The 25,414-nt window shown below is 44.1% G+C and overlaps 2 protein-coding genes across 6 annotated transcripts in view; one reads left to right on the plus strand and one right to left on the minus strand.

Annotated features, from left to right (window-relative positions):
* tubgcp4 (tubulin gamma complex component 4) lies at positions 1-8,810 on the plus strand. The gene is made up of 18 exons (XM_030413655.1): positions 1-195; positions 1,378-1,506; positions 1,734-1,856; positions 1,937-1,990; positions 2,117-2,173; positions 2,585-2,664; positions 3,167-3,368; positions 3,451-3,616; positions 3,702-3,826; positions 3,916-3,966; positions 4,049-4,154; positions 5,222-5,329; positions 5,797-5,941; positions 6,030-6,207; positions 6,780-6,914; positions 7,013-7,129; positions 7,219-7,358; positions 7,504-8,810. The coding sequence occupies exons 1-18, from the start codon at positions 118-120 to the stop codon at positions 7,508-7,510; spliced, it is 2,001 nt and encodes a 666-aa protein (XP_030269515.1). The 5' UTR covers positions 1-117; the 3' UTR covers positions 7,511-8,810.
* tp53bp1 (tumor protein p53 binding protein, 1) overlaps positions 8,799-25,414 on the minus strand; it is a 23,322-nt gene continuing 6,706 nt past the window's right edge. For 2 of the 5 annotated variants that reach the window (XM_030413650.1, XM_030413651.1), the window contains exons 5-28: positions 25,274-25,405; positions 24,436-24,493; positions 24,176-24,345; positions 23,286-23,412; positions 23,083-23,177; positions 22,806-22,990; positions 20,258-21,383; positions 19,250-19,366; positions 18,956-19,147; positions 18,772-18,838; positions 18,267-18,341; positions 17,141-17,411; positions 16,520-16,588; positions 16,272-16,424; positions 15,364-15,584; positions 14,870-15,040; positions 13,604-14,004; positions 13,222-13,413; positions 12,962-13,141; positions 11,710-11,907; positions 11,518-11,612; positions 9,832-10,028; positions 9,500-9,636; positions 8,799-9,420 (exon numbers count right to left, since the gene is read on the minus strand). In XM_030413650.1, coding sequence (XP_030269510.1) covers positions 9,236-9,420; positions 9,500-9,636; positions 9,832-10,028; positions 11,518-11,612; positions 11,710-11,907; positions 12,962-13,141; positions 13,222-13,413; positions 13,604-14,004; positions 14,870-15,040; positions 15,364-15,584; positions 16,272-16,424; positions 16,520-16,588; positions 17,141-17,411; positions 18,267-18,341; positions 18,772-18,838; positions 18,956-19,147; positions 19,250-19,366; positions 20,258-21,383; positions 22,806-22,990; positions 23,083-23,177; positions 23,286-23,412; positions 24,176-24,345; positions 24,436-24,493; positions 25,274-25,405 — 4,814 coding nt within the window. In that variant the 3' untranslated portion in view covers positions 8,799-9,235. The remainder of the gene's footprint in view (positions 9,421-9,499; positions 9,637-9,831; positions 10,029-11,517; positions 11,613-11,709; positions 11,908-12,961; positions 13,142-13,221; positions 13,414-13,603; positions 14,005-14,869; positions 15,041-15,363; positions 15,585-16,271; positions 16,425-16,519; positions 16,589-17,140; positions 17,412-18,266; positions 18,342-18,771; positions 18,839-18,955; positions 19,148-19,249; positions 19,367-20,257; positions 21,384-22,805; positions 22,991-23,082; positions 23,178-23,285; positions 23,413-24,175; positions 24,346-24,435; positions 24,494-25,273; positions 25,406-25,414) is intronic. The other 3 variants (XM_030413652.1, XM_030413653.1, XM_030413654.1) reach the window with 3 other exon arrangements.

Here is a 25,414-nt window from a genome sequence, read left to right on the forward strand (position 1 = left end):
TGCTCTGCGTCGCTACGTCACCAACCTGCGACAGCTCGGGCGGCAGTTTGTTTTGGTCGTTGAATGAAGCTCTCTGCTGCATGATTGTCAATTTCAGTCATTTGAAGTTGAATTATAATGATTCACGAGCTGTTACTCGCGTTAAGCGGCTATCCGGGGACGATTTTCACATGGAACAAACGAACAGGACTGCAGGTAAAACTGAAAGACTGCAGCTCTCTGACGAAGAGAGACGCTAACGTTAAGTTACATGTTAGCTAATATGTTTTATACTTGTCAAAACCCGCTGCTTCTGTTATACAGGCCAAACATATTGAAAGTATATCAGTGTGATTAACGACAGTAATGTTATAGTTATGCATTTGTTCTAGCTAGATTTGCTAACGTATAATTCAGCAATTACAAGGGATATATACTGTACCATGCTACAAACTGCGCTGTGGATTATTTATCTGCCTCAAATTATTCAGAACAACCAGGGCAATTTGGAAATGAGGAAACATTTAGAAAGAGGTTTTATTGTAGCTACCTGCATAAGAGAAAAGAGGGGCTGAATCCTATCCTATAGAGTTACAGGTTGTATTGATAGAACTCTAAAGGTGTCAGACATATACATTACACTTAGCATTAAAAGGGCTCCAGTCACCAAACCTGCTATCTTTTGGATCATGGGTGCAAACTTTAAGGGCCACTGTGTAGTTTTGAAGAAGAAATTCAAACTCGGAAATATTTTTTTTTTCCCATACGTTAATAAACAAGCTGCTCTCAGAGGAAAATTAGGTCCCAGAACACTGTTTGGAACTAGAAAGGTGGCAGGGTCCGCCACAGGTAAACAAAGTAATACAGTATGAAATTGTGTTGTCCTTTTTAAGGTCAGTTTGTTTATTTAGTTTATTCAGTCATGGAAACAAATAGATGTTGTTTATTTAGTGTGTCAAGGCATAAATAAGTTTTTCAGTGGAAAAATGTTTCTCTTCTAACTAATATTTCTTCCAGAGTAACACTTTTTTTTTAACACTGAAAGTTGGAGTCCTCTTACACAATGCCTGGCCCATAAACACATCTGATTGGTTAATGGCACAAGAAATAGCCTGTAAACACTTTCAGGTCTGAATCTGCAAAGTAACTAGTAACCAAATTTATCAAATAAATATAGTGCAGAGGAAGAATGAAATAACAAAAAATGGAGTAAAGCACCTAAAAAAAAAAGCCCATATAAGTTGACTCCTAGTTTAAACCTGACTTGTCCAGAGGCACAGGAAAGAAAGCATTGTGGTGTTTTGTATGCCACAGTAGTCTTTATATATCAGAGGCACATGCTGTTCAGTTTAATTATTGTTTTTTCGTGTGAAGGTAACCACTTTGTTTGACCCACAGGTGTCACAGGACCTTCCCTTCCTCCACCCCAGTGAGACCAGTGTCCTCAACCGGCTCTCTAAACTGGGCTCAGATTACATTCGCTTTACAGAGTTTATAGAACAACACACGGGCCATGTGCATCCTCAAGTGAGTGGATTCCTAATACGTTTTTTAGCTTGGAAACATTTTAATTCTAAAATGAAAATTTAGTCATACATCTTTTTAGGAATCCTGACTATTCAGTCAAAGTAACTTTTTTGTTACACTGAACTGTAAATGTTTGGTTGCATTTGTAGTATTGTTGTTCTACAAAGATACAAAGTCGTACCTTGACTTTTCTATCTACTAATTTTTTTTTTCAATTTGTACTTTAGGAACATCACACGAATCAGCCCAACCAGACGGGACTTCATGGAATTTACTTGCGGGCTTTCTGCACAGGGCTGGACTCCATGCTGCAGCCGTACAGACAGGCACTGCTGGACCTTGAACAAGAGGTAAAACCATGTTGCAGTCAAAAAGTGTAAATGTCGAAGCATGTGATGGAATGCTCATTTAACTTGTGTGTATGTTTCAGTTTCTTGGAGATCCACATCTGACAATATCTCATGTCAATTACAAGCTTGATCAGGTAAATTTCTTAAGAGATAATTTAAGATTTTACCATTTAGAGTTGATGAAGACACTCTCATATTGGAAAGTCTTTCCACAGTGCACACATCTGTCTGTCTAACACTGTATTTTTCTATTTGTAAAGTTTCAGTTGCTGTTTCCTTCAGTGATGGTGGTGGTAGAAACTATAAAATCACAGAAGGTAAGAACTGTTTATGAGGTAGTTCACCAGGAAATGTAAATTCAGTTTGGAGCACAGTGCTGCTAGTTGAACATGAGAGGGAAAGACTTGACTGACGGATTACGACAGGCTTCACCACAGAGCCCCAAAAGATAAAGAAAAAACTGATCAAAGATGTCAGGGTTGTATGTAACTACTACATGGAAGTGCAAACCAGAGCTCGTATTGCACATTTTATCCCCTTTATCACCACAGATGCTTAGGGAGAGACTAAAGTTATTTATCATAAATTGAGAGCAAAAAAATTCTTCTTTGGTGGAAAGCATCAGTGACGTACCAGCAGAGGTAGCACTGTGGGAGCCTCCTGAAGAAAATGACTAGAAATCTGATCTGTACAAAAGGTAACACTTGGTGTCGTTTGTGCTACTTTAGATCCACGGCTGTCAGATCCTGGAGACGGTGTACAAGCACAGCTGTGGGGGGCTTCCTCCCGTACGCATGGCCTTAGAAAAGTAAGTCAGCTCACTCTGGGAAAGACATTAATCCAAGTTTAAAATTGTGTTTACATCTTTGGGGTAGGCTGTCGACTGTTCTGTAAAGATGGTCGACATGACAGCTCCCCTAAAGTGAAGCCAGAACATCTTGATCGCCCCCTGGTGGCTGGCTGCAGTATAAGTTATGAACCCTGCCTTCTCAGAAGCGAAATGATCCAAACTTAAAGCTCAAAAGTACAAGTTAAAACAATAATTTGTCTGTAAAGAACAGAATAAAGAGTAGAAAACATGTTGTAATGTATTTTTTTATACAAAGTTTCTACTCTGATAATTTGTGCAAGTCATTATTGACATCTGATTCCATACTGGAGTCAATTAAATGCTACACCAAACAGTTCTTATCCTGGACAGTATAATAAAAGTAAAGGATTGATTCCTGCTTTTTACTTTGAACCATTGTTTTACACTACAGTGCATTTCATAATTTAATTTATCTTGTTTTTTTTCACACATCCTTCAGAATTCTCGCTGTGTGCCACGGTGTGATGTACAAGCAGCTGGCAGCCTGGATGCTGCACGGACTGCTGCTGGACCAAAGCGAGGAGTTTTTCGTGAAGCAGGGGCCCAGTGCAGGAGGAGCCGCTGCCAACCAGGAGGAAGAGGAGGAGGACCTGGGGCTGGGAGGCCTGAGCGGGAAACAGCTCAGAGAACTGCAGGACCTGGTGAGAGCCGACACCTAAACACTCGACAGGAGCTCAGTTTGTTTAGGAGTCTTCATGATCATCTGTGTTTGTTGTGGTGCAGAGGCTGATCGAGGAGGAGAACATGTTGGCTCCGTCTCTGCAGCAGTTCTCACTGCGGACAGAGATGCTGCCTTCTTACATTCCCATCAGAGTGGCAGAGAAGATCCTTTTTGTTGGAGAATCAGTCCAGATGTTTGAAAACCACAACCACAGCCCATCGAGAGCTGGTAGTCTACATGATCTCAGCAAAGTCTAGTTTTATTCTTTATTTCACCAAGAGAATACAACACATGATTGTTTTGTTGCGTTTAGGCTCCATACTGAAGCACCAGGAGGACCTGTTCGCTGCAGAGCTGCACAGACTCAAACAGCAGCCTCTTTTCAGCCTGGTGGACTTTGAAAATTTGATCGATCACATCAGGAGCACAGTGGCAGAGGTGAGCTCAGATACTGCTGTGTAATAGATAGTTATGCTTCCACGCTCAGTGTGACTAAATGAAAACGTCACAATCTGTCTAACTTCCAGCATCTGTGGACTTTGATGGTGGAGGAGTCGGATCTGCTGGAACAGCTCAAGGTACATATGAATCACTCCTGGCTCTGGATCCCAAATCATGACGTGAGGAAGAAACAGTACTAATGTTTGTATTTGCTTGCAGATTATTAAGGACTTCTACCTGCTGGGTCGTGGCGAGCTCTACCAGGTTTTCATCGACCTTGCGCAGCACATGCTGAAGACGCCTCCGACAGCCGTCACTGAGCACGGTAGATTTTAATATTTAGACCTGAGACAGATCTGTGAAGTTTGTCTCAGACTTTAATGTTCAGTAGGTACAGAATCATTCTGTAGCTGTTGCTGCTCCTGTTTTTATACCCATGACAACCAACAGTCCAATCATATTTACGGCTAAAATGTAATAGTGCATATTGACCCAGTGGCATCATGCTACATATGTGGATTTTATTCATGTTTGTATGTTTTCTCAGGTGACAACAGAGCAACAGGCACAAACTACTGAGAGAACAGTGGTGGCTTCATATCAGCCACTGAGTCACTATTTCACTGGTTTTGGCTTTTTTTAAGGGAAAAATGTGTTTTGTGGGCACACTGACATTTTTAAAATGTATATTACTGAAAGAAACAACATAGTATCATAGTTAGGACTGCATCATAAAGTTAAAAAAAAAAATATATAATATTTTGTCAGATAATGTGATTGCAGTATGATTCGCGATTAGTGAAAATGATCATTTTGGCATCACAATTTGAATTTTCACTGCAAAAACTATTACAATCATTTGCCAAACAAACATGTTTCCTTAAATCAGGAGAGACTTTTATTTTTACATTTCACTTTTATCAAATCAAATTATGTACAAAAGTGTAAACTGTTGTTCTATAACATCCCCAAAACCCAGCATGTGTTGTAAAATATATAACATGCTCTTATAATTACTGACAATGTGTAGCTAAAGGTTCACATTTAAAGTTGGATGTTTCCTTCATTACCTGGTGTTTTTAAGCAAAAATGCCAAAACATTTAGTGGTTCCAGCTTCTTAGATGTGAGGATTTTCTGCTCTTCTTCATCATTTATGACAGTAAACTGAAGAGTCTTTGGATTTTGGACTGTTATGTGGACAAAATCTGAAGACGTCACTTTGTGCTCTTGGAAATTGTGACAATAATTGTTCATAGTTTTATAGACTAAATGATAATTCGTTAAAGTAATCATCACATTGATTGATGGTGAGGTAGCTGTTAGTTGCAGCCGTAGTGACAGCTGTCATAAGAAGAAACCGAGTGTGTTCTAACGTGTTCTCTGTTCCTCAGATGTGAACGTGGCCTTTCAGCAGGCGGCTCATAAAGTTCTCCTGGACGACGACAACCTCCTGCCTCTGCTGCACCTCACTGTGGACTACCAGGGCAAAGACAGCAAAGGTGTGCTGCTGACACACACACACACACACACACACACACACACACACACACACACACACACACACAGCTCACTTAACGTTCATTATATAAAACCTTTATTTAAGTCATTTGTAGGCGTCTTTATTTGGTTTGTGGCGCCACCCAGTGGTTTTAAGATGTATTTATAAACAGTTCCACCACAAACAGCAGCTGGGTCATTTCATGCCAACTCACCCAATAATGTTTCCTGCTCATGTCATGGAATTTCCTGAAAAGAAATCTAGTAGGAAGTTCTATTAAATTCATGGGACTTTGTAAATCCAACAGTTATACTCTTAATACTTTTTTTTTAGCATTTTCCTGATTCATGTATGTTATTCAACACCTCACCTATCGCTTAGTTTTCACTGAATTGTACTGAAATTTGTTTTGAACATCCAAGAGACACTAAAGAAATATATCATTATTGTGCGTTTGTATTTTTTCAGAGTCGACGGGCCCCAGAGACGGAGCCACTCCTCCACAGGACACCTCCCCTCGCGAGGTCCCTCCCACAGGCTGGGCTGCTCTCGGTCTCACCTACAAGGTTCAGTGGCCGCTGCACATCCTCTTCACTCCTGCCGTCCTGGAGAAGTGCGTTCTCATTTGGTTTCATATTTTCGAGCATTTATTCAGTTGTTTGCTGAGTGCCGCTGTTGAGCCTCCTCTCCTGTGTGTTCAGGTACAACGTTGTGTTCAGGTACCTCCTGAGTGTTCGGCGGGTGCAGTCGCAGCTGCAGCACTGCTGGGCTCTACAGATGCAGAGGAAACACCTCAAGTCCAGCCAGACAGATGCTGTTAAGTGGAGACTACGCAACCACATGGCCTTCTTGATCGACAACCTGCAGTATTACTTACAGGTAATAAAAGTGAAGGAGGCACCGCATGTGTAAACAATATGTATGAATGCACATTTCCCAAAGAGAGAACAGATCGAGAGTACAGGAGGTTTTTAAGAGCAATCATGCTCAGGTTTGCTTCTCATATCATCATCAGTGGAGTCACAGATTTAATACTGCTGCTGTTTTGAAGGTGAGAGAGAGAAACTAGGATTGCCAGCGGGCCTGACAGTCTTGTTTTAGCTCAGGAAAGTGTGTCTATAGGATTATTTTCTTATGATTTAGTCACAGCAGAGTCACAGCCCTCTCAACAAACATCTCACCCTGGAAAAGCCACCATGAACAGTTCTTCACACTGAAAAGTCTCATTGGATATGACATCATCAAATACATCTCAGTGAAACTGTTTCAGGCAACGTTATCCGGCTCACTGACAGTCCTACGTTTGACTCTCTTGTCTTAAAAAGAGAACACATCTGTTCTCAGAATATGAAAAATCTTGTATCTTTAAAATGAAAATGGAATCGGCACTCAGCTGAGTAAGAAACACACAGACTGCTTCAGCTGAGCTGTTCTCCTGCTGTGTGTCTCAGGTGGACGTGCTCGAGTCTCAGTTCTCTCAGCTGCTCCAGCAGATCAACTCCACCAGAGACTTCGAGAGCATCCGTCTGGCCCACGACCACTTCCTCAGTAACCTGCTCGCCCAGTCCTTCATCCTCCTGAAGCCGGTATCAGTCATACTGGTCTAATCATGTTGCAACTTCATCAAATACTAAAATGAATCTGTTGTTTCTAAAGAAGACCGTTTGTTCACTTCTGTCCTCAGGTGTTTCACTGTCTGAACGAGATCCTCGAGCTGTGTCACAACTTCTGCTCTCTGGTCAGTCAGACGGTGGCGTCGCTGGACGAGAGAGGAACTGCTCAGCTGGACATCCTGGTCAAGGTGAGCCACTTTTAATGTTTCTCCTCATGTCTCTAATGATGTAAAAATGTATCAGTATGTTTTATAAAACCACCACGTTTCAATTCCAGGGCTTTAGACGCCAGTCATCGTTACTGTTTAAAATCCTCTCGAGCGTCAGGAACCATCAGATAAACTCTGATCTGGCTCAGCTGTTACTGCGACTGGACTACAACAAATACTACACACAGGCTGGAGGCACGCTGGGCAGGTAGGACGGACTGTGAATGTTACGTTTGGTGGGATAAAATGTCCACATGCAGATTATTACAGCATCCAGCACCTTTTTCTTTTAGAGAGCTCCTATCAAACAGGCTCTGCGTTAATCCACATATTTATTTTTTCTTTCTTTTCAGTGTTTAAGAGCGCCGGGGATTCAGCTTTGTGTCGATCTCTGCTAAACTGTCACACCGGACAGAACAGATCAGTCTCGCCCTCTGCTTTCGCTTCAACTAAAATACTGCAAGTGTCGCATGCCCGTTGCAGTTATCTTGAAAGAGTCAGTTCACCCACATCGTTCAATCATTTTCCGACCTCAGCGCCGGTGTTATCCAGCTGCAGACAGCAAAGAATAAAGATATCAGCAAATTGTTTGTTCGGACAAAGTGACCTAACTTTAGTGACTCAAGCTGTCGTTCTCTTTAGTTCTACCTGTGGACCTCCTGAGGCGCTTAGCTTAGCATCAACTCCACTGGAGATATTCTGCTGGGCTAGCTGTTCCAACTTTGTATGCTAGCTGACTTCATATCCAGCATGCAGACACGAGTGGTATCAATCTACTCATCTGAGTCTCATCTCCTGTAATGTCGACCTATTTCTCAAAAGTACTTCATTCTATCGGTTTCAACGGTAGCCTACAATAGGTCAAACTTGTATAAGTTTGCTTTATAGCCCCGAGGGTTAAGTGAGGATTTTTCTTTCTGACGATCCATTTTCTAAGTCTGACCTGAATTGTTTTATCTCCTGTGTTTATAGGAAAGGTTTTTGCCAAGATGAACTGAAAAATTGCTAAATTTTTATCCCCCATAATTTTTTTGTTCGTATGTGAAAGTTTTTAAAAAGTTGGGACGACATTTTTTGTTTGAAACCAAGTTAACTTTTTTTCTTCTAATTTTCAGATTTTTTTTTTTATTGTCCTCAGCAAAACTCTTTTCCCAAAGTGTGAAACCAAGTGAAAAAAGTTTTGTTTTTCCCTCTAAGGTTCATTTCCACCACAAGAGCAACACTATACCAAACTTTTTTTTCCCCACTCAGTTGTCGCTTTATTTCTTCTGTGAAACGGAAGGGGAGAAAAAATAAAGTGAAAAATTGTGTTTTCACCGGGGAGCTCAGATTATCCTGGCAAAACCCTTTTGTGTCGACCAGTTCATAAAAGTAAAAAAAGTATATTCATAAACACAGTAGAGAAAATGGATCACCAGAGAATAAAGTCTGCACGTGAAACATTTAATTGTTGTTGAATTCGAACAATGCTGAGAATATAACAAAGTCTGTTCACTTCAGCGTGTTCGACGTGTTCGACCTGACACTGTCTGCAGCTGAGAGAACTACAGCTGAAGTGAGGAAATGTTTTCTGTATCACTGTTTTTGTATAAAGTGTAAATATTAAAACCTTGTATGTACCTTCTACTTCTGTAGAGAAAATAAATCGTTTAAAATGAAACAAGGGTCACAGTTTATTATCCCATAAAAACAGACAGGATAAAGGTATATACAGCAGAGGCATGCAACAGAACTAATGCTGAACTACGGAGTCCTCCGAGGGTCATGGGGGGGAATTTTTCTAGGACTACTTTTGCGTTGCTTCATGATCATTTTTGAGTTTCCCCGCAACGCTTTTTTATCTTTCAGTTCTTTCTGAGCTGCGTCATATTAATCAAACACATTGATCTGGGGAGAGGTCGATGTGTTTGATCCATGATATCGCTGCTCAGACAGAACTGAAGGAGAACGTGATTTCTAGGGAACACGGAACATATTTGGAGGGAACACAAAATCACTCCTAAAAGAATCTGCAGCATGACCCTGAGGGGGCTCCGTAATGAACATTTAACATGGTCGAAGGCATTTTGCACGTGAAGAGTCGGATTATGACGAGTAGTCATGGCGATACTGAGGCTTGCTGTGGAAACCCAGGCACTCTCCGCGGATGACGCTCTGGATAAGCCACTCAGGAGACACCAGCGGGACTTCCTGTGACGTCACATTCTTCTCTACCAATGGTGGACAGGCACGGTCTGTCACCACGACGTCGTACTTGCCAGCAGGAATGTCTGCAGACGGAGGGAAGAACAAACTGTCATTAACAGTCCCAGCAGGAACCATGTGGACGTCACGCGGTGCAGTCTGTACCTGAACTGTCCTTGTCGGTCTGGAACTGTCGGACAGACGAGCCTCCGCCCAGTGTGATCAGCTGCGCCCACAGCTCCACCGGCTTCTCAAACACCAGCAGGACCCGTAGAGCCTTGAACGGGCTGCAGCGGGGATGCCTGGTTAGAGAAGATAAAAGAATATATTAAAAAAGCGAGTCCATTTTCCGTAGACAGCATCTCACTACTTGGCTTCCAAGTTGTGCCGACAGAAGAACAAATATTTAGCTCTTTGACTTTGCTTATAAAACCTGATTACTCCATACAGGTAAACTATAAAAATGTAAAGCACATGGAGGTGGAACTTGATCTTACCATTCTACGATGGCGTCATCCGGCCCCACACCAGCCGGCAGCAGGTAGTTCCTGTAGTTGAGCAGCTTGTTGTCTTTGCAGCAGTCTCTCACCCACATGTGTGACACACACGGCACCCCGCTGGACAAACACAGCAAATACTTTCTTGTACGACAGTGCTGGTCCGCGATGAGCAAACTCTGGTAAGCTGCCTTACACTGAAGAAGGAACAAACAGGGAAGAAAGACACACAGAGTGCTGTATGATTATACTGGAGCTTCAGCTCGACGTTTTAGATGCTGAACACAGAGAATAACAGCAGAGAAAACTGACTTCAACAATAAATCTACGCAATATTTAAGTACAATTACTACTCAATTACTACTACTACTTACAATTTTTTAAGTGATTAACATTTTTTCCCAGGCGAAAGAGAAAATTCCAGTGTGATATGGAGTGGGAAAAAAGTGAAATATAGAAATGTTTCATTGTTGTTTTTCTTTCTTAGAAATCACTTTCACACATGTGGGGAAAAAATGCTCCATGATTCTTTTTCACCATGTGTGAAACAGACTGAATTTAAAAAAAGAAAAAATACCAAGAAGAACATCTTTTTTATTTTTCTCCTGACATTTTTTTTCTACTCTGAGAAAAATAATCGTTTCATTATTCTTTTTTGACTCAGTTTCACACCTGTTAAAAAAAATCCAGATTTTTTTTTCAGCTGTGTAACAAAGTGAAAAAAATCCAAACAGAGTGAATAAAAGAAGAACTCTGTTTCATGCATGAAGATCTTTTTTTTCCCCCAGAATGTTTTTTCTAAAAAGAGTGATTGAAAAGAGGAAAATTTCTGTCTTTTCCCCAAATGAGAAAAAAATATTTTCACTCAGTTTCATAAATTATAATTTTTTTCTTCACACTTTAAAACACTGGGGGCAAAAATTCTCAATTTTCTTTTCTTTTTGTGCAACACCTGAAAAAAAAAATTTTTTCTTTTCACACATGAAAAATAAAATGTTTTTCTTCTCTGTTTCGAACATAGGGGAATTTTTTTTCCCCCCCATGTTTGAAATCAAGTGAATTGTTAATGAATTTTTCTCCCAGGAGGAATTTTTTTTTTACATTTTCACATTGTATTTTATTTTTATTTTTTTTACGCTGCATCACACCTGGAAATATTTTTTGAATTCTTCAATGTTTTTCAGTTTTACACATGGGAAAAAAACTTAAGACGGAATTTTTTTCCCCACTCAGTGTCAAAGATGGGAAAAGTATTTGCCCGGATTTAAAAAAGAAAATTCCATGAAGGGAAAAAAATGTGTGAAAACTAATAGAAAAAAAATTTCAGGAGAAAAAACAAAAAGATATCTTCATGTGTCAAACAGTGACATTTAAAGAGAGTGGGGGTAAACATGAAAATATATATTTCATTTTTTTTTAAAAATAGGTTAGCTGAAATGTTTTTTTCCACCTGAATGTTTCTCAGGTGTGAAACCAAGTAAATCTTTCATAAAAAACAAAATTCCCTGGATGGGGAAAAAAATCCATTGTGAAAAAAAGATAAGAGGTTCTCTTGAATTGATTTTTGATTGGTTATAAGATTCAAGGTTATAAATTACTGTCTGCAGTGATTGTATACGAGATTTCTAGGCCTAACTTGTTTTATCCACCAGGAGTTTAACGTTCCACAGGTGTGTTGTTTCTCACCTGTTCTTCGTTGAAGTCTGGCAGGATGAAGCCTCCACCTGCCTGCAGCTGGGACTCTGTGTATGTTTTGTTATACGGACCTGTCTGCACGTAATCTGTTGAAAGAAAATATGTGAAATAATGATCAATCTACAATTAAAGGAAACAGTTTGGTTTAAATGATTATTCTCATCTTGTCGTTGGTCATCTCACCCTCGCCATCATCCTCCTCGTCGCTGCTGAGCTTGTTGGTCAGCCGGTCGCACTCAGACGAGGCGGTCAGCATGAAGGCAAAGCCCATGAAGAGAGACGTGTTCTGGGGCCGCGGGCCGTGAGTCTCTGCCACGTCACCAGACGGACCGGGGAGATCAGTGCCGCTGCCGGAGGTGTTACACACACCGACCCGCTGAGCTGAGGACAGAACCACGCGTTACAGTCTGTCAGATAAAATCACAGATGGACTTAAAAGGTCCGCTGAACCAAATGACTGCAGATTGTCGAGGTTTTCAGATTATTGAATTGTTCCTGTTAAAGCTGCTGACTGTTCTGTGGGATGATGCAGAGAAACAGGGACACAGTTTCTGGAAAAAGATCCAACAAATCTGGAAAAATATAACCTGCATGCCCGAATGAAATGAGATTCTTTTATCTGTCATTTGGCTCAGTCGACCTTTTTAGCATCAAATACTGATTGGCTAAAATAAAAGAGATTCCAAAGCAAATACACCCGTAACTCTAAAGACACACACACACCGTCTCTTCCCTCCACCTGTGGACCAACACCATGATCATACCGGTGCATGTTGTTAATTACCGAGTCAGCCTCAGCAGCAGCAGCAGCAGCAGAAGGACGGACGCAGACCACATGCAGGTCCAAATGTATTAGATATGTTCAGTACAAAAACCACCTGATACTGACAACTGAAACCTGACATCTATCACTTCATCAAGACATAAATAAAAGATTTAAAAAACGTGTGGTGGAAGTAAACAACATGTTACAACAGCAGGTTCTAAAAATCATTAAAATGCTTTTTCATCTGCAAAGTGTCGACATTAAAATTAAAATAAGCATTAATAAAATAATGTCAAACTACATTTGACAAATCATTGCAAACAAATGTGGTTTTCTAAAATATTATCTGCCAATATATCGATAGTTTTGTCTTTTTTTTCCTCCCTGATATCAGCAACAAGTGTTAATAACAGACACTGATGATGAATTAAAACCTTAAATATGTTATTGTTAAAGTACATTCACACTAGAATAATATATTATGTTTAAAATCTAAAATAAATCTGGAAAAAAAAAAAATCTAGGTTTCATTTTGGAGTTTTCCAAAAACTTAAAACATAAAAGTCCTTCAGTTAAAAATCCCATAAACCATAAGACCCTGATATAAAACCAGCCCCCCCCCCTCTTGGTTCAGATGCAGTCATGGCTTCGGCGAGCGGGGCTCTGTACCGGCTCTGGCGCCCGGGCCCCTGCGGCCTCTCTTGGCCGGCGTCCTGTCGTCCTCGGAGCTCATCAGTTTCCTCTTGCTGGAGGTGCCGGGGGTCCGGGGGCTGCTGGAGGAGCCGCGGTTGGGAGTGTTCTCACCCCCGGGGCCTCCTCTGCGCCTCCTCTTCCCCTCCACCAGGTTATCTAAGAAGAATTAACATTTATTTATCACTGAAGTCTATGATCGCCGCACATCCGTCTGCGTCCAGCTGTGGCGGTCTTACCCAGGCTGATGTCGGAGGCCTTGGTGAGGGGAGTGGAGGGCTCGTAGGGCCCGAGGCTGTGCTGCTCCCTCAGCTTGTTCCCCTGCTCCAGAGACAGGATGACCGCGGTCCGGTTGTACCACTGCTTCTGGCCGTCCTTTTCCACATTGTAGAACAAGTCCTGCCCCTCAGTCTTATGGCCCCGGACGACACCTGCACAGACACACACGAGACAGAAGATCAGTGATTTGTTCGTTTTGAGACTCAAAATGAACATCAGACAAATCCTTTTTAAAATATAAGACGATCCCCCGATGGAGACTCCTCATCTCCTCACATGAACATCCTGAATATTCTTTTTACTGAGAAAAAAGACGGATACACCTGCACCTCCTCTCCTCACCTATGCTGAAGTACTCGTCCTCCAGCAGAGCGGTGACCTCCGTCTCCAGGGGGATGGGATCACACAGCAGGATATCCTTCCCCGCCACCTCACACTCGTAGCCGTCGTCGAACCGCAGTCGGAATCTCCCCTCGCCGGCGTCTTTGATGATGCGGCCCGAGTAGAAGTAGCCGTTGGACGACCACTTGGCCACCACCCGCAGGCCGACGAAGCTGCTCCCGGCCGAGCTCGTCTCCTCCGACGATGACCTGAGCGAGTCGGAGTGGCTGGGCAGCTCGGCGTCTGTGGGGCTGGTGGGGAGGCGCGGGGGGAGCATGCGGGTGAAGGGTTCGTCCTCCGAGGAGTAATGTGGCGGACCGCCGCCGAGCCTCTGCAGTGAGCCGCCACCACCTCCACCTCTCCTTAGAGGGACAAACAGAGAGTCTGTCAGATCAACATCAGACGAGGAATTGAAGGTGAGTCTTTAACTGGTGAAGCGCTCGTCTTGCGTAGAAATCATACACGCTGCTGTAACACTCTCCCTCTCTGCTGTACTGCTTTACTAAGTAAATTTAATTTTCTATAACTTCTTCACAACAAGCTTTTATCACGACTCTTGAACAGCTTAAGAGAGAAAAGATGTTGGGGGGTCGTCGCGGGTCGGTCGTGATCGTGAAACCTCACTGCAGCCCGCTTGGCAGGAGAACTTTGGTCCCACTCTGAGGAGAGTCCAATCAGGGCTCGGCTCAACTCTGAGCGGTAATACTGATCATGGGGAATCAAACGGACGCAGCACGGTTTGACTCGCAGTGGCCAAAAAAATGCAGGTGAAAAGTTCCAACAGGTAAGAATCTGCAGACAGGCGATGTTAACAAAGTAACAAGAAGTACCTGAGTTATCTCTGAATGCTAACTCGTACAAAGTACAATAGTACGCTGTTTCGTTTGATTACTGATCATGTTTCAGGTTATTTTTCAGGATACAAATATCTTCCTTGCTTCCTGAATGTTACACATGATTATAAACGGATTATCTGGACTGTTGGTCAGACAAAACCAAAATAGAACATTTTATGGATTAAGTGAGAAAAACACGACACTAGTTACGTCATTAGTGGTTAGTCGCAGCTCTGAGTGAAGATTAGGCAGCAGAAGATTAGTGAAAGAGTAAAAGTTAAGTGTTATCAGAGACAGTGTGGGCGGTGTTGGTTGGTGCAGTCTGCATGTTGTTACTGAGTCCTGGTCCGGGGTTTCTGTGACTGCGGGGCAAGCCTCAGAGAGGACTCACCTGGACATGGGGGAGCGGGACGGGGGCCGGCCCCTTCTGGCCCTTCCTCTGGGGCTCAGCGGGACGAAGGCCCGGGACCCCGGGGTGCCGAAGCCTCTGTCCATTGCGAACACTGACCCTGCCCTGTGACCCCTGTGACCCCTCTGTTGATGCCCGCCTCCCCTCCTGGGACTGCAGACACACAGAGGGGACGAACGGAGCCGGTCAGGTTGCACAGGCACCGGTCTGAGGCCACGCTCAAAACCAAAGACACCCCACTGGATGAGTGGTGACTGGTGACCCCAGACTCATGCCTGTGAGCAACCTGAACCTGAAGCAGGCAGGGATCAGTGAATCACTGAGAAACTACGGTGTTAGAAAGTCAAAGAAGGCAGAGGAGTGACACAGGAAACAGCATGCAGCTAGTACAGACAGATAAAGCGGAGAGAGACTTCACTGACAGGACTGAGGAGAACGAGAGAATGTGATTGGCTGCGTTGAGTTGGAGGCAGTACCTGATGGATTTGGCTCCTCGGCTGGGCGGCATGATGAAGTCCGGCCTGCCGAGGCTCATGCTGCCGCTGGTTCCTCCAGAACTGTGCTGCAGGCTGGACGCCTTGGAGGACAGAGAGCTGATGTCAGCGAGGTCACCGGAGGTCACGGAGCTGCTGCCTGTGCGGCACGGAGAGATGTCGCTGTCCAACACCTGGCAGTCCACCACTGGCTCCTCGCTCTCCTGGTAACATGGAAAAAGTAAAAAATCAAATAACTTAAATATGTGGATATGTGGTTGTTCTTATTCTTATTCTACCCTCAATAAAAATTAGGCCGACAGAGCACACACACCTTTCTAAATGAAAACCTTCATCACTTAAAGCTAAATACAATCTAAAGAGACCTATAATGTGTATATATATATACACATATATACATTTCAAGCTCTATACTTTTATTCTGGGAGTCCAAAAGAGTTGATTTGCACGATTCCCAGTTCAAAACTTCATAACTTAATTAGCTGATTTTGGTGAAACATGATCATATTTCACAGAGAAAATAACGATTAAAGATTTAGAGAGTTTTCTGGTGGACAACTCAGTTAGCTGCGCAACTAGTTAGCTCATGTAGCTGCTACAGCTAGCAGCAGTATCAGCTAGCTAACTCTGCTCGGACCTGGAGAAGTGTTTACATCTGTGGCAGAGGAGCTTCAGACTGCCAGGAGGAGGTGGTGTTCAAGCCCAAGTTGTAATAAGGCCGCTAACTGCACAGCTTACTGGGCTAACTGGCTAACAGAAGCTATTTTTACAGTTTAGCAGCAGTTAGTGGTTACTGTCTGTCTAGAATAGAAATCAGAAAGTTGAGGCAGAGCAGCTGGTAATAACTGAGCTACTCAAACAACCAGCGGAATGAATCATCCGTCTGTTACCTCCACGACTTTGCGATCCACCTCTTTGCCGTCCTCATAATACACGTCTGTGATGATCCGTGTGATGGTGGTCCTTACTTCCTGGATGGTGCGCACGTGTCTGCGGTGGGAGGGGCCTGTGTTTCTTCTAAAGGACGGAGACTCTCGTTCACCCTTTAAGACAGAACGCAGCCGTGTCAGCTGGACAGTATTCACAGACACGAGCACAACAATACCGTCTCTACGTTACACCGGTACAATCTGCGTACCCTGCCAGCTGGGGAGCGCAGCCCCGGAGCATCGAAGCTGGTCTGCTGGGAGACTGTCCGCTGACGGAGCTGAGACACACAGGACAGAGTGATCAACACCACCTCCACATGTCTGCAGTCACCGCGACACCCCGCGCCGCCACTGACGCCCAAAACAAACACCTGAGCACGTTGTTAGCGGTGTTAGGTTGTTTGTGTGGGATGCACTTCCACCAGTCTGAGATATAAAGCCTGTTTTAATGTTGAACATTTAAAATTCTACATTTGGTAACTTTATAACCCCAAAACAACACGACAGCTGTGTTGCACTCAGAAACTGTGGGGGGGCCAAATCACACAAAATGCCAAAAAACCATGAGAAATGGAAACGTAAATGGAAATCTGAGAATAAAAGTAAAAGCTTCACCACTTGGCGTTTGACCTTTTGTTTCTTTCTGGATATTCCTAGTTGTCTAGTAAAATAATAATCTTCGCAGTCATCTCTCTTTTAATTTGTATTATGACCATTAACGACACACCGCAGTAACCATGTTCAGCATGAACAAATGATCACAACTCTAATCTGTTCATCTCCACGCTGACCTTGCTGATCCTCTGTGTGCGGCGAGTAGACTGACTGACCTTGGACGGACTGGAGCTGATGCTGTTGTCAAAGACCTGCTGGGAGACCCTCTGCCTGGCCTCCGTCCTGATAGTGTTGGGCTGCTCCGGAGCTTCAGGTGGTCCTCGCCCGCCCTGCGACTGCTCTGCAGGGCCGGGAGGATCCTTGGGGTTCTCCTGCGATGTAGCCAGCGCTTCCTTTTGCGACGGCTCCGATTGGCTGTTCGGAAGGCTGTTGCATCCCAGCGAGGAGGTCTGGGAGCTCCTCTGCGGCGAGGCGAAGAGATCCCCTCTGCAAAGATGTTGAAATGTATAAATGTGACGCTGCGGGACGTCCGACAGACAAAAATATCTCACCTCAACTTAAATTAAGCACCAGGAGCCATGTTTTAATTAGCTAACCCTGCGGCCCGTCCTCTGGCTCCACCATCAGGACACACCTTAGATGTTTAACCATTTTTACATATTGTGAGAGTCAATGACTTAGTGAAGGAACAAGTGGATGAAAGACAGAACTCCACTGCAGGAGATGTTTTGTAAAGTGACCTCACTGTGTCAGAGCAGGAGGACAAAACTCCACCTCGCTGCTCCTCGCGTCCCCAGAGAACACACAGTCGGTGCAAAAAATAACCATCCATCCAACCGCCAGGCTCCAAAAGTAGGTCTCTCTCTCTTTCTTACACACAGCGGTGGCCAAAGTCCTATTTCTGTGTATCAAAATACAACAGGGGGAAGCTATTCATACTTCCCAGGGTCAAACGGACGTGTGCAGCTCGAGCAGGTCCGACTGTGTGGACATGTAAACTACAAACTACTGCGATAAAACAAACCCTGCTTGTGAATTCTGTCTGGGGTTTTCAAATCCTACACACGGCCGTGTTACAAATCTAGACTGCAAAGCTGGTGGAAGTGGAGCACCGCTGACAGGTTCCTCCCCTGGTGCCTTGGTACAACATTTGTCTGAAGTGTGCCTGAGATTTCTGCTCCACTACGGTGCCGTGTTAATGCTGCGGTACCAAGTGAAGGCAAAACTCAAACATCGCGGTCACTCTCACCCTGACGCGATGACATAAATGATAGAGCCTAATATGCACCAAACGATATATACATGCATGCACTCCTGCAGTGTAGCAGTGAGTGCGCTCACCTGACAGGTGTGGTGTCGTCCTCTGCGTCCTGCTGCCTGTGCACCTGCCTCACACGACTGAACACTGACGGGCTGCAGGGACATGAAAACACCTGCGTTACAACTTGTTCCAAAGCAGTAAAATAACTAACTGATCTGTCGGTGTTACCTCGTCTGTCAAAGACATAAACTGCAGCTGAGAGAGTCAAATGTGCGTAAACTTAAAGCCAAAGCTGGGCTGTACTAATAAAGGTGAATTTAACTGATTAGGTTTTATCAGAGTTTAGTTAAACCAGGTTTAAAAAAATAGTTCGGATAGATTTAAGACTTAAACATCATCTTCCAGCACCAGAACAGGCGTGTTTTTCATCAGGAGGACTTAAATTATCCGTAACTCTGTCAGCTCACGAGACATTCAAAGACATCTGTAAATATCAAAACACATCGGTGTGACTGTGTGTGAGGCTGAAGAGGAAACCAGCAACACATAAGGAATAAGAAGAAATCCACTTAAAGTGCCAGTTACCTGGTTACAGCCTTTGCAACAGTGGTAGCCTTGACCCCAGATCCAACCTCTCCTGATAGCGTTGGCTCTGTGGAAAGAAAAGTATTACTGAGAGGGCGATGAGTGCATCCGGCGTCACCATAGATACCGTCTTCGAGAACACGCGCGCTTCCAGAGTCGAGCGTGAACGTGTGAGAGCTCTTACTCTGCAGGCTGAAGCGCTCCGAGCTGCCTTCTTCCACGGGAGTCACCAGCTTCATCCTCAGACTCAGCTTCCCGTCTCCCTTCTCCACCGTGTCCTCCCCGCTGTCCCCCGACGTGATGGCGCTGGCCGCCATCGCCACATCTGCCGACACATCGCTCGCCACGTTTGACTTATCGTTGAAGGAAGTGATCTCTGAGGAGAAGGAGAAGGAAGCAGCTTGGCGTCAGTTCTTGTTACAACGCTTTGACATTTAGTAGAGAAACGAGCTCCTGTGCGTCCGGCACCAGAACCCACCAATGGGAGTGCTGTGTCTCAGCGTCTGCTTCAGCTGGTTGATTAGAGGGGGCGTGGCACCGACGACAGGACCAATCAGCTCGCCTTCTTTCGGAAGTGTGAAGTGGAAGGAAATCTCTGTAGAGGGAAATCAGAATTGGGATCAAATCAACTTTGTTTCAGTGCAGCTTTCCTGTTAAAGCAAAACATTTATAAAACAATTATTACAACTACAGACCTAACTTGTGCATATAAGTAATCATACATTCATTGCTGAGATCTGGGAACACGATGACATCATAAAAATAGCAGTCAGACAACCAGACAGATTAAAAACAATCCTCCCCAAGATCGCCAATAACATGAGGAACAGAAAACAAAAGTAAAGCCCCAGTTGTAAACACAGTCTTCTTGTGCAATGAGAGATTATTACCTTGTTTATTTCAGTGGTTTAGATAATCAGACTTTATTATATCATTATTATTATTGTGGATTTCCACAAAACTTAAATGAACCACTTTTGTTGTGGATCTGGACAGCGGGACAGATCCAAGATGTTTTTTACCCTCTGTAACAATGCGAGAGGTGTTGTCAATGTTTTTAATAATCTCTCAGTAGAATAATGTAGCTGGTTGAAATCTACAAGTGAGTATAAAAGTAGACTGCTGGGTCATGCGTCATTAACTATTCTGACAACTGATTCATCAGTTAAATAATTTCTTTTTACAGCAAACATCGTCTGGTTCCAGCTTCCTAAATGTGAGGATTTGCTTTGGAGAACTGGTTGGACAGAATTAGCCATTTAAAAGACGTCATGTTTGTCTCTTATAAGCATTTGTCATTTTTTAAGTTTGTAAATCGTGAAGTAATCATCAGCATAAGTGATAATGAGAATAATGGTTAGTGGCAGCCCGACCCACATGACTCCTCTCATGATCTCCTGTACTGGGTCTGAACCCACCGGGTCAGGAACGACTGCTTCTACCTGCGTCATGAATATCACACACATGCTTCCGATGTCCAGCTTACCTCCCGAGCTGTCACTCAGGCTCTTATCCTTGAGCCCCTCTGGTTCAGGTCCCGCCTTCTCAGTCTGAGAGAGCCTATCAGAATCCACGTGCGCCTTCTTCACCTGAGCCTGGGACTCGTGGCCGTTAGTGGAGGCGGACACTTTGTCTCTGATTGGCTGGGAGCTGTTGGTCTTTGACTGCGGCGTCACATCCTTCTGAAGGATCTGGGAGTCTCTCTCGCTGTCTGTGACGACGATGACGCTGTCCTCTCCTCTGTCCTCACTGTCCTCCTCCATGGGCTCCGGAGACAACAGCTGGCTCTGGGAGAGAACCAGAGCCATTCCTGAAGCCCTGCCTCCCACTGTGCTCTCCTCCTCCTCCTCCTCCTCCTCCATCACCTCCTCCTCCTCCCTTTCTGCTTCACCCTGCTGACGCTCATCTTTCATGTCTTTGACTCTTTGACTGTTACCAACGGCTCCACACCTTTGTGAGGATGATTCTACAGACTGACTCTTTGCTCTCGAGTCTACAGAGCTCTTCACCACATCCACAGCAGATGTCTGAGAGATCGTGGACTGAGAGGGCAAACTGCAGGGCGTCGTGTCTGAAGGAGTCTCCTGCACACAGCTGTTCACAGTCACATCAGAGGAATCAAACTTTGGTTGAGAGCAGGACACAACGTCAGCAGAGCTCGCCTCCTTTCTGTCTTTTACATTCACATTTTGTACATTCAGAGAAGTCTTTTTGTGCGCGTCAGACTTCTGCGACAGGTCGGTCTTGGACTGCTCGTCCTTGGCACATTCGCTGCGATGCTTTGGTGTTTCAGAAGAGGTGGAAGGTTTGGAACTGGTGGCGGTTTGTGACTCTGACGGGACGCCGTTGCTCTTGCTCCTCTGATCGCCGCGTGAGGTCACAGAGTCGCTGGTGTCGGCGCCGGGCGGCTCCTCCAGGTCCTCTATCTGCGTGGCCTGGCTGTCCTCCTCCTGGTGTTGGGACGCCTGCTGAGCTGGACTGCTGCTCTCGGTGTTCACCGAGAGCTGCAAAGGCAAAGTGAAAGGAGCCGAGTCGAGACGCTGAGACTGTGTCTCCGTCTTCTTCTCTGACTGCTGCGGCGCCTCCTGGCTCTGCGTCGGGACGAACACGTCCTGAGAGGAAAGACAAAACACAGAAACAGAAAATCATGAACCAGAGCTGCAACTACATGATGTCATTATAGATGAACCTCTATACCTTTAAGAAGCAAAACCAGTGCAGAAATACTCTGTTACAAGTAAAAGTCCTGCATTCTTTAGTACAGAAGCATGAGAAGAAAAATATACTTAAGTACTAAAAGTTAAAGTACTCATCCTGATGCAGAACGGCCCAATTCAGAATCATCTATATTACATCACGGATTGTGATTATTGATTCATTTATGTGTTCACATCACTTTAAAGCGTAACTCTACAGCCCTGCATGGGCTTGGAATGAAGATTCACGTTGTAAAGAAATATTTTTATTATTTGTTTTAAGAGAGGAGTTACCCAAGTCAGAGTCCTGCGCGGGTGAAAAATAATGTACTGTGTCGGACACAGATGCAGATCGGGTCGGACGCCTGAAGAGGCGGGTTACGATTGCCATTTTCAAGGCGTCACTTATCATCAGTCATTATTAGCGACACAAATGATAAGCATTTATATTTCATATGAGCTCATTAATGCGTGCTTGCGCGGCGTTGCGCCCTCCCAGAACTCCCATTCCCCACGCTGGATTACTTTCACTTTTAAAAATTGCGTCCGTCCAATTTTCCTTCGGACGTCGGTATCAATTTATACTGGGTTGGCTCGGGAACGAATGTAATTTGTGCTACTGTCCGAAAACGGGTCGGATGCGGTTGTAAGTATGGCGGGTTCTCGCGGGTTTGTAAAATAAGACCCGTGCAGGACTCTGCTCTAAGTGACCATTTTAATCCTCTAGCTAATTATCAAGCTAAATATCCAACATGCTAGTTAACGTCAAATACTGCGGTGGAAGACGACGGTAAAATATTTCCACTGGATTTATTTATGCCTGAATTTTTAAGGTGTGGCGGCTTTTATTTTGCCGTGGCGGTGCGCCACAGTCAATTACATGTAGAGGAAACCCTGCTACAGACTACTGAATCATCTCTGTTTTCGTCAGAGAACAACACTGAAAAAAGTTTAGTGGATGTAAGTGATGGATCAACCGTGTACTTTCATTTTCTCAGATGACTTAGCACATTTATATTTCAATCTGTTGCCTCCAAATCATAAAAGATGAGACAAGGTAAAAAAAACAGAAACATTACGATAAGTGGATTAACCAATTAGTCCAACAAAACAATTAATTTATCAAACATTCTGATTCTCACTAGACAAACAAGAGGTTTTGATGATTTTCTCTGTTTAACATCATTATTAACAGGATATTTAAAGACGTTGAAATTGTGATGTGCAATTTTCTGTGACATTTAACGCAACAATGAATTGATTAATTATAAAATGAATGAAACAGAGAGAGGGGTGAAGCTCTAAAACAACTACATGAATAAAAAGGCTCACACATACATGGGAGAACTCTGGCTGGGAGGGTATCGAGAGGGTTCGCTCCAACACAAAACCAGGGGAATTCTGGGATACAGGGGTAGAGGCAGATGGGTGTGGCTTAGAGGCGGCCTCCGTGTCCATCGGCTCTTCCTTCTCCCCCGCTCTGTCCTCAGGGGGCAGTGAAGTATCCATCGGTTCATCAGCACCTGACACAGGAAATTCATTTTACCTCCATTTAACAGCTGACCTCCTCTCTCAATTTATTTTCGCTCGTTAAAGTCGGCGAAAAGTCATTTACCGTGTTCATTCTCCGCTTCGGTCGGTGAGCTGGGAACAATTAAAGGGGTGTTGGAGAAGTTGTCTGGGGTGGGGGCGACGTAGTCAACAGAGCTCCTGGAGAAAAAGGGAAAGAGAGCAGAAGATCAGGACATTTTCAAGGTTCTCTAGCTTGTGTGTGGAGAAGATAACTCATTATAAAAAAGGTGCAGACGTGTGACTTACTGTGACAGACTCTCCTGCACCAGTGTTTCCTGTCCGGACAGGTGCAGCAGTCGCAGAGTGTTGGCCGGTGTCGATGTGGGCGGAGCCTGCTGCTCCGGCTCGGACACGGTGCTGTCGACTGCAGCGCCTGAGAGAGGGAATAAAAAATAAATAAACTTGGAATATACTTGGAGAATCGTCTGGACCACAACGAGATGGTTTCTAGACCGTTACAACTTTCAGACTAAAATCAGCGTGAAGGTTTTTAAATGTTTGCATCTTTGTTGTGTGTGTGTGTCACATTCACCATCACACACACGGTGGAAAAACAGGAAACAGGATAGAAGCAGATCACAAACCTCATCAAACTGTCTTCTATATAAATAGATTTCATATATAAATATTCAGATTACGACATGGGTTTTTCCAGAGCTAATGATGGAAGTGGCTACGGAGTGAGACGTCTTGCTTTTCTTCCCATCTCTGTTGAAAGCTGACAGGACTCATGTAGTGACACACTTTACATCAGTCTCTCTTTCACACTCAGCGCCGGCTTATGGATGTTCGAGCGCTGCTGGAACAGAGATGGATGAAAGTGTGTGTCATCACATCGTGCTCCATAAGGGGAAAGAAATAAGTGTGCTCGTCGAATTGTTGCGTTTCCATCACAACTGATCGGAGATGGAACACCTGTCTGTACTGCAGAGTCATCTGATGCGGGGGTGAAAAACAATTATAGACTTTCACATTTAAATAAAAGCCAGATATCAGAGGGTGTTTTGTGACGTGTGGAAGGAGGTTTTGTTAAACTGGGGGTCGACAAGAATCTGTTGGATTATGTGTACAGTGCAAAAAAAAACAAAAAAACAACAGCATGGAGTTCCTTTAAGTACCCATCTGTGTGTACTCACCTGTCTTGTCCGTGTCAAACATGTCCTCCTGTGAGGACAGGATCTCACAGTCCTGCTGGTCCTGCTCAGAGGAAGCCTGGAGGACTTGTGAGTGCAGCAGAGCCTGAACGCTCAGCTGCCTGCCCGACTGACCCGGAGACTCCAGTGAGCTGCTGGAGCTCACCTCTGATCTGGAGGACGACAGAACAAACAGCGCTCGGATCAAACCGGTGTGTGATCTCCAGTGAACGGCAGATTAATGACAGCACGTGGAGCTCTACCTCACGGCTTTGTTGTCCCGACTCTCTGAAGTCCTGGGGCTGACGGTCTGCTCCGCCGCTGATGAAAAGTAGGTATAAGTTAGACTGACTCTTTAAAACATTCATTGTCAGTATGAATGCTTTGATCAGGAACTGAATAATAAACCATTACACCCAGCTGTCATGCCATCATTAGATAAACTCACACACAGTGTAAATGTATTTCACCGGCAGCACCACAATACAAGACAAGCTGTGAGTGAAGCAGGTAGAAATGAAATTAACCCTCTTCATAGTTCATCTTTGCATCTTGAGCAGTTAAATAAATAAAAAGTGTCAACGCAACTAAGATGAACTGGAGCCACTGACGAGACATATTTCAAAGGTAATACCAACATGAAGTGACTTATTAACGTGTTTTTAACCTCTAAGAACATCTTCAGCTCCATGTCACAAATTCTTCAAGTCTCTCAGCTTTAATGGATAAACTTAATTTTGCTAAAAGATGTTCCCTCATGTGTAGATCTGATGATGATGGTGAAGAGCATCGTCATCATGTGAGGGTCAGGTGAGATCTGGTGACTCTGAAGGCTGCAGTATGTGACTCACATCAGCTCACTAATCAAATTGTTTCAGTGACCTGAGGGTTCCCTGTATGTTACATTTTCCATTTATTTTTCTCTCGCCGACAGATTTAAATTGGATTCAGTATATTCCCCAGCTACGAGGCCGGACTGCGGCCTTTTAACAGTGGAAATTCAAGAAGTTCCGGTCGTGTTCTCTGTATCGATTAAGAGAGAATTACAGGTCTGAAAAAGAATCAACTACAAAGAGCATCTATAAATAAAATCCTTTATACCTAATTTGGTGCGTCTCTCGCTGTCTGGCTGAGGCACGCTGTCGTCTTCTTCTTCCTCCCGACTGTTCACCACCTCACCACGCAGATCCTGACTCTGAGAGAGCTCCAGGAAACCAAACTGAGAGTTTCCCTCTGAAACAC

The sequence above is a fragment of the Sparus aurata genome, chromosome 4 (assembly GCF_900880675.1).
Source record: "Sparus aurata chromosome 4, fSpaAur1.1, whole genome shotgun sequence".
Classification (NCBI taxonomy): domain Eukaryota; kingdom Metazoa; phylum Chordata; class Actinopteri; order Spariformes; family Sparidae; genus Sparus; species Sparus aurata.

Excerpts from the sequence above, each read along its gene's own strand:
- tubgcp4 (XM_030413655.1), top strand. The coding sequence starts at position 118 with ATGATTCACGAGCTGTTACTCGCGTTAAGCGGCTATCCGGGGACGATT. Across the intron at positions 1,857-1,936 it reads TGCTGGACCTTGAACAAGAG|TTTCTTGGAGATCCACATCT; the intron begins GTAAAACCATGT and ends TGTATGTTTCAG. Across the intron at positions 7,130-7,218 it reads AGCTGGACATCCTGGTCAAG|GGCTTTAGACGCCAGTCATC; the intron begins GTGAGCCACTTT and ends TTTCAATTCCAG.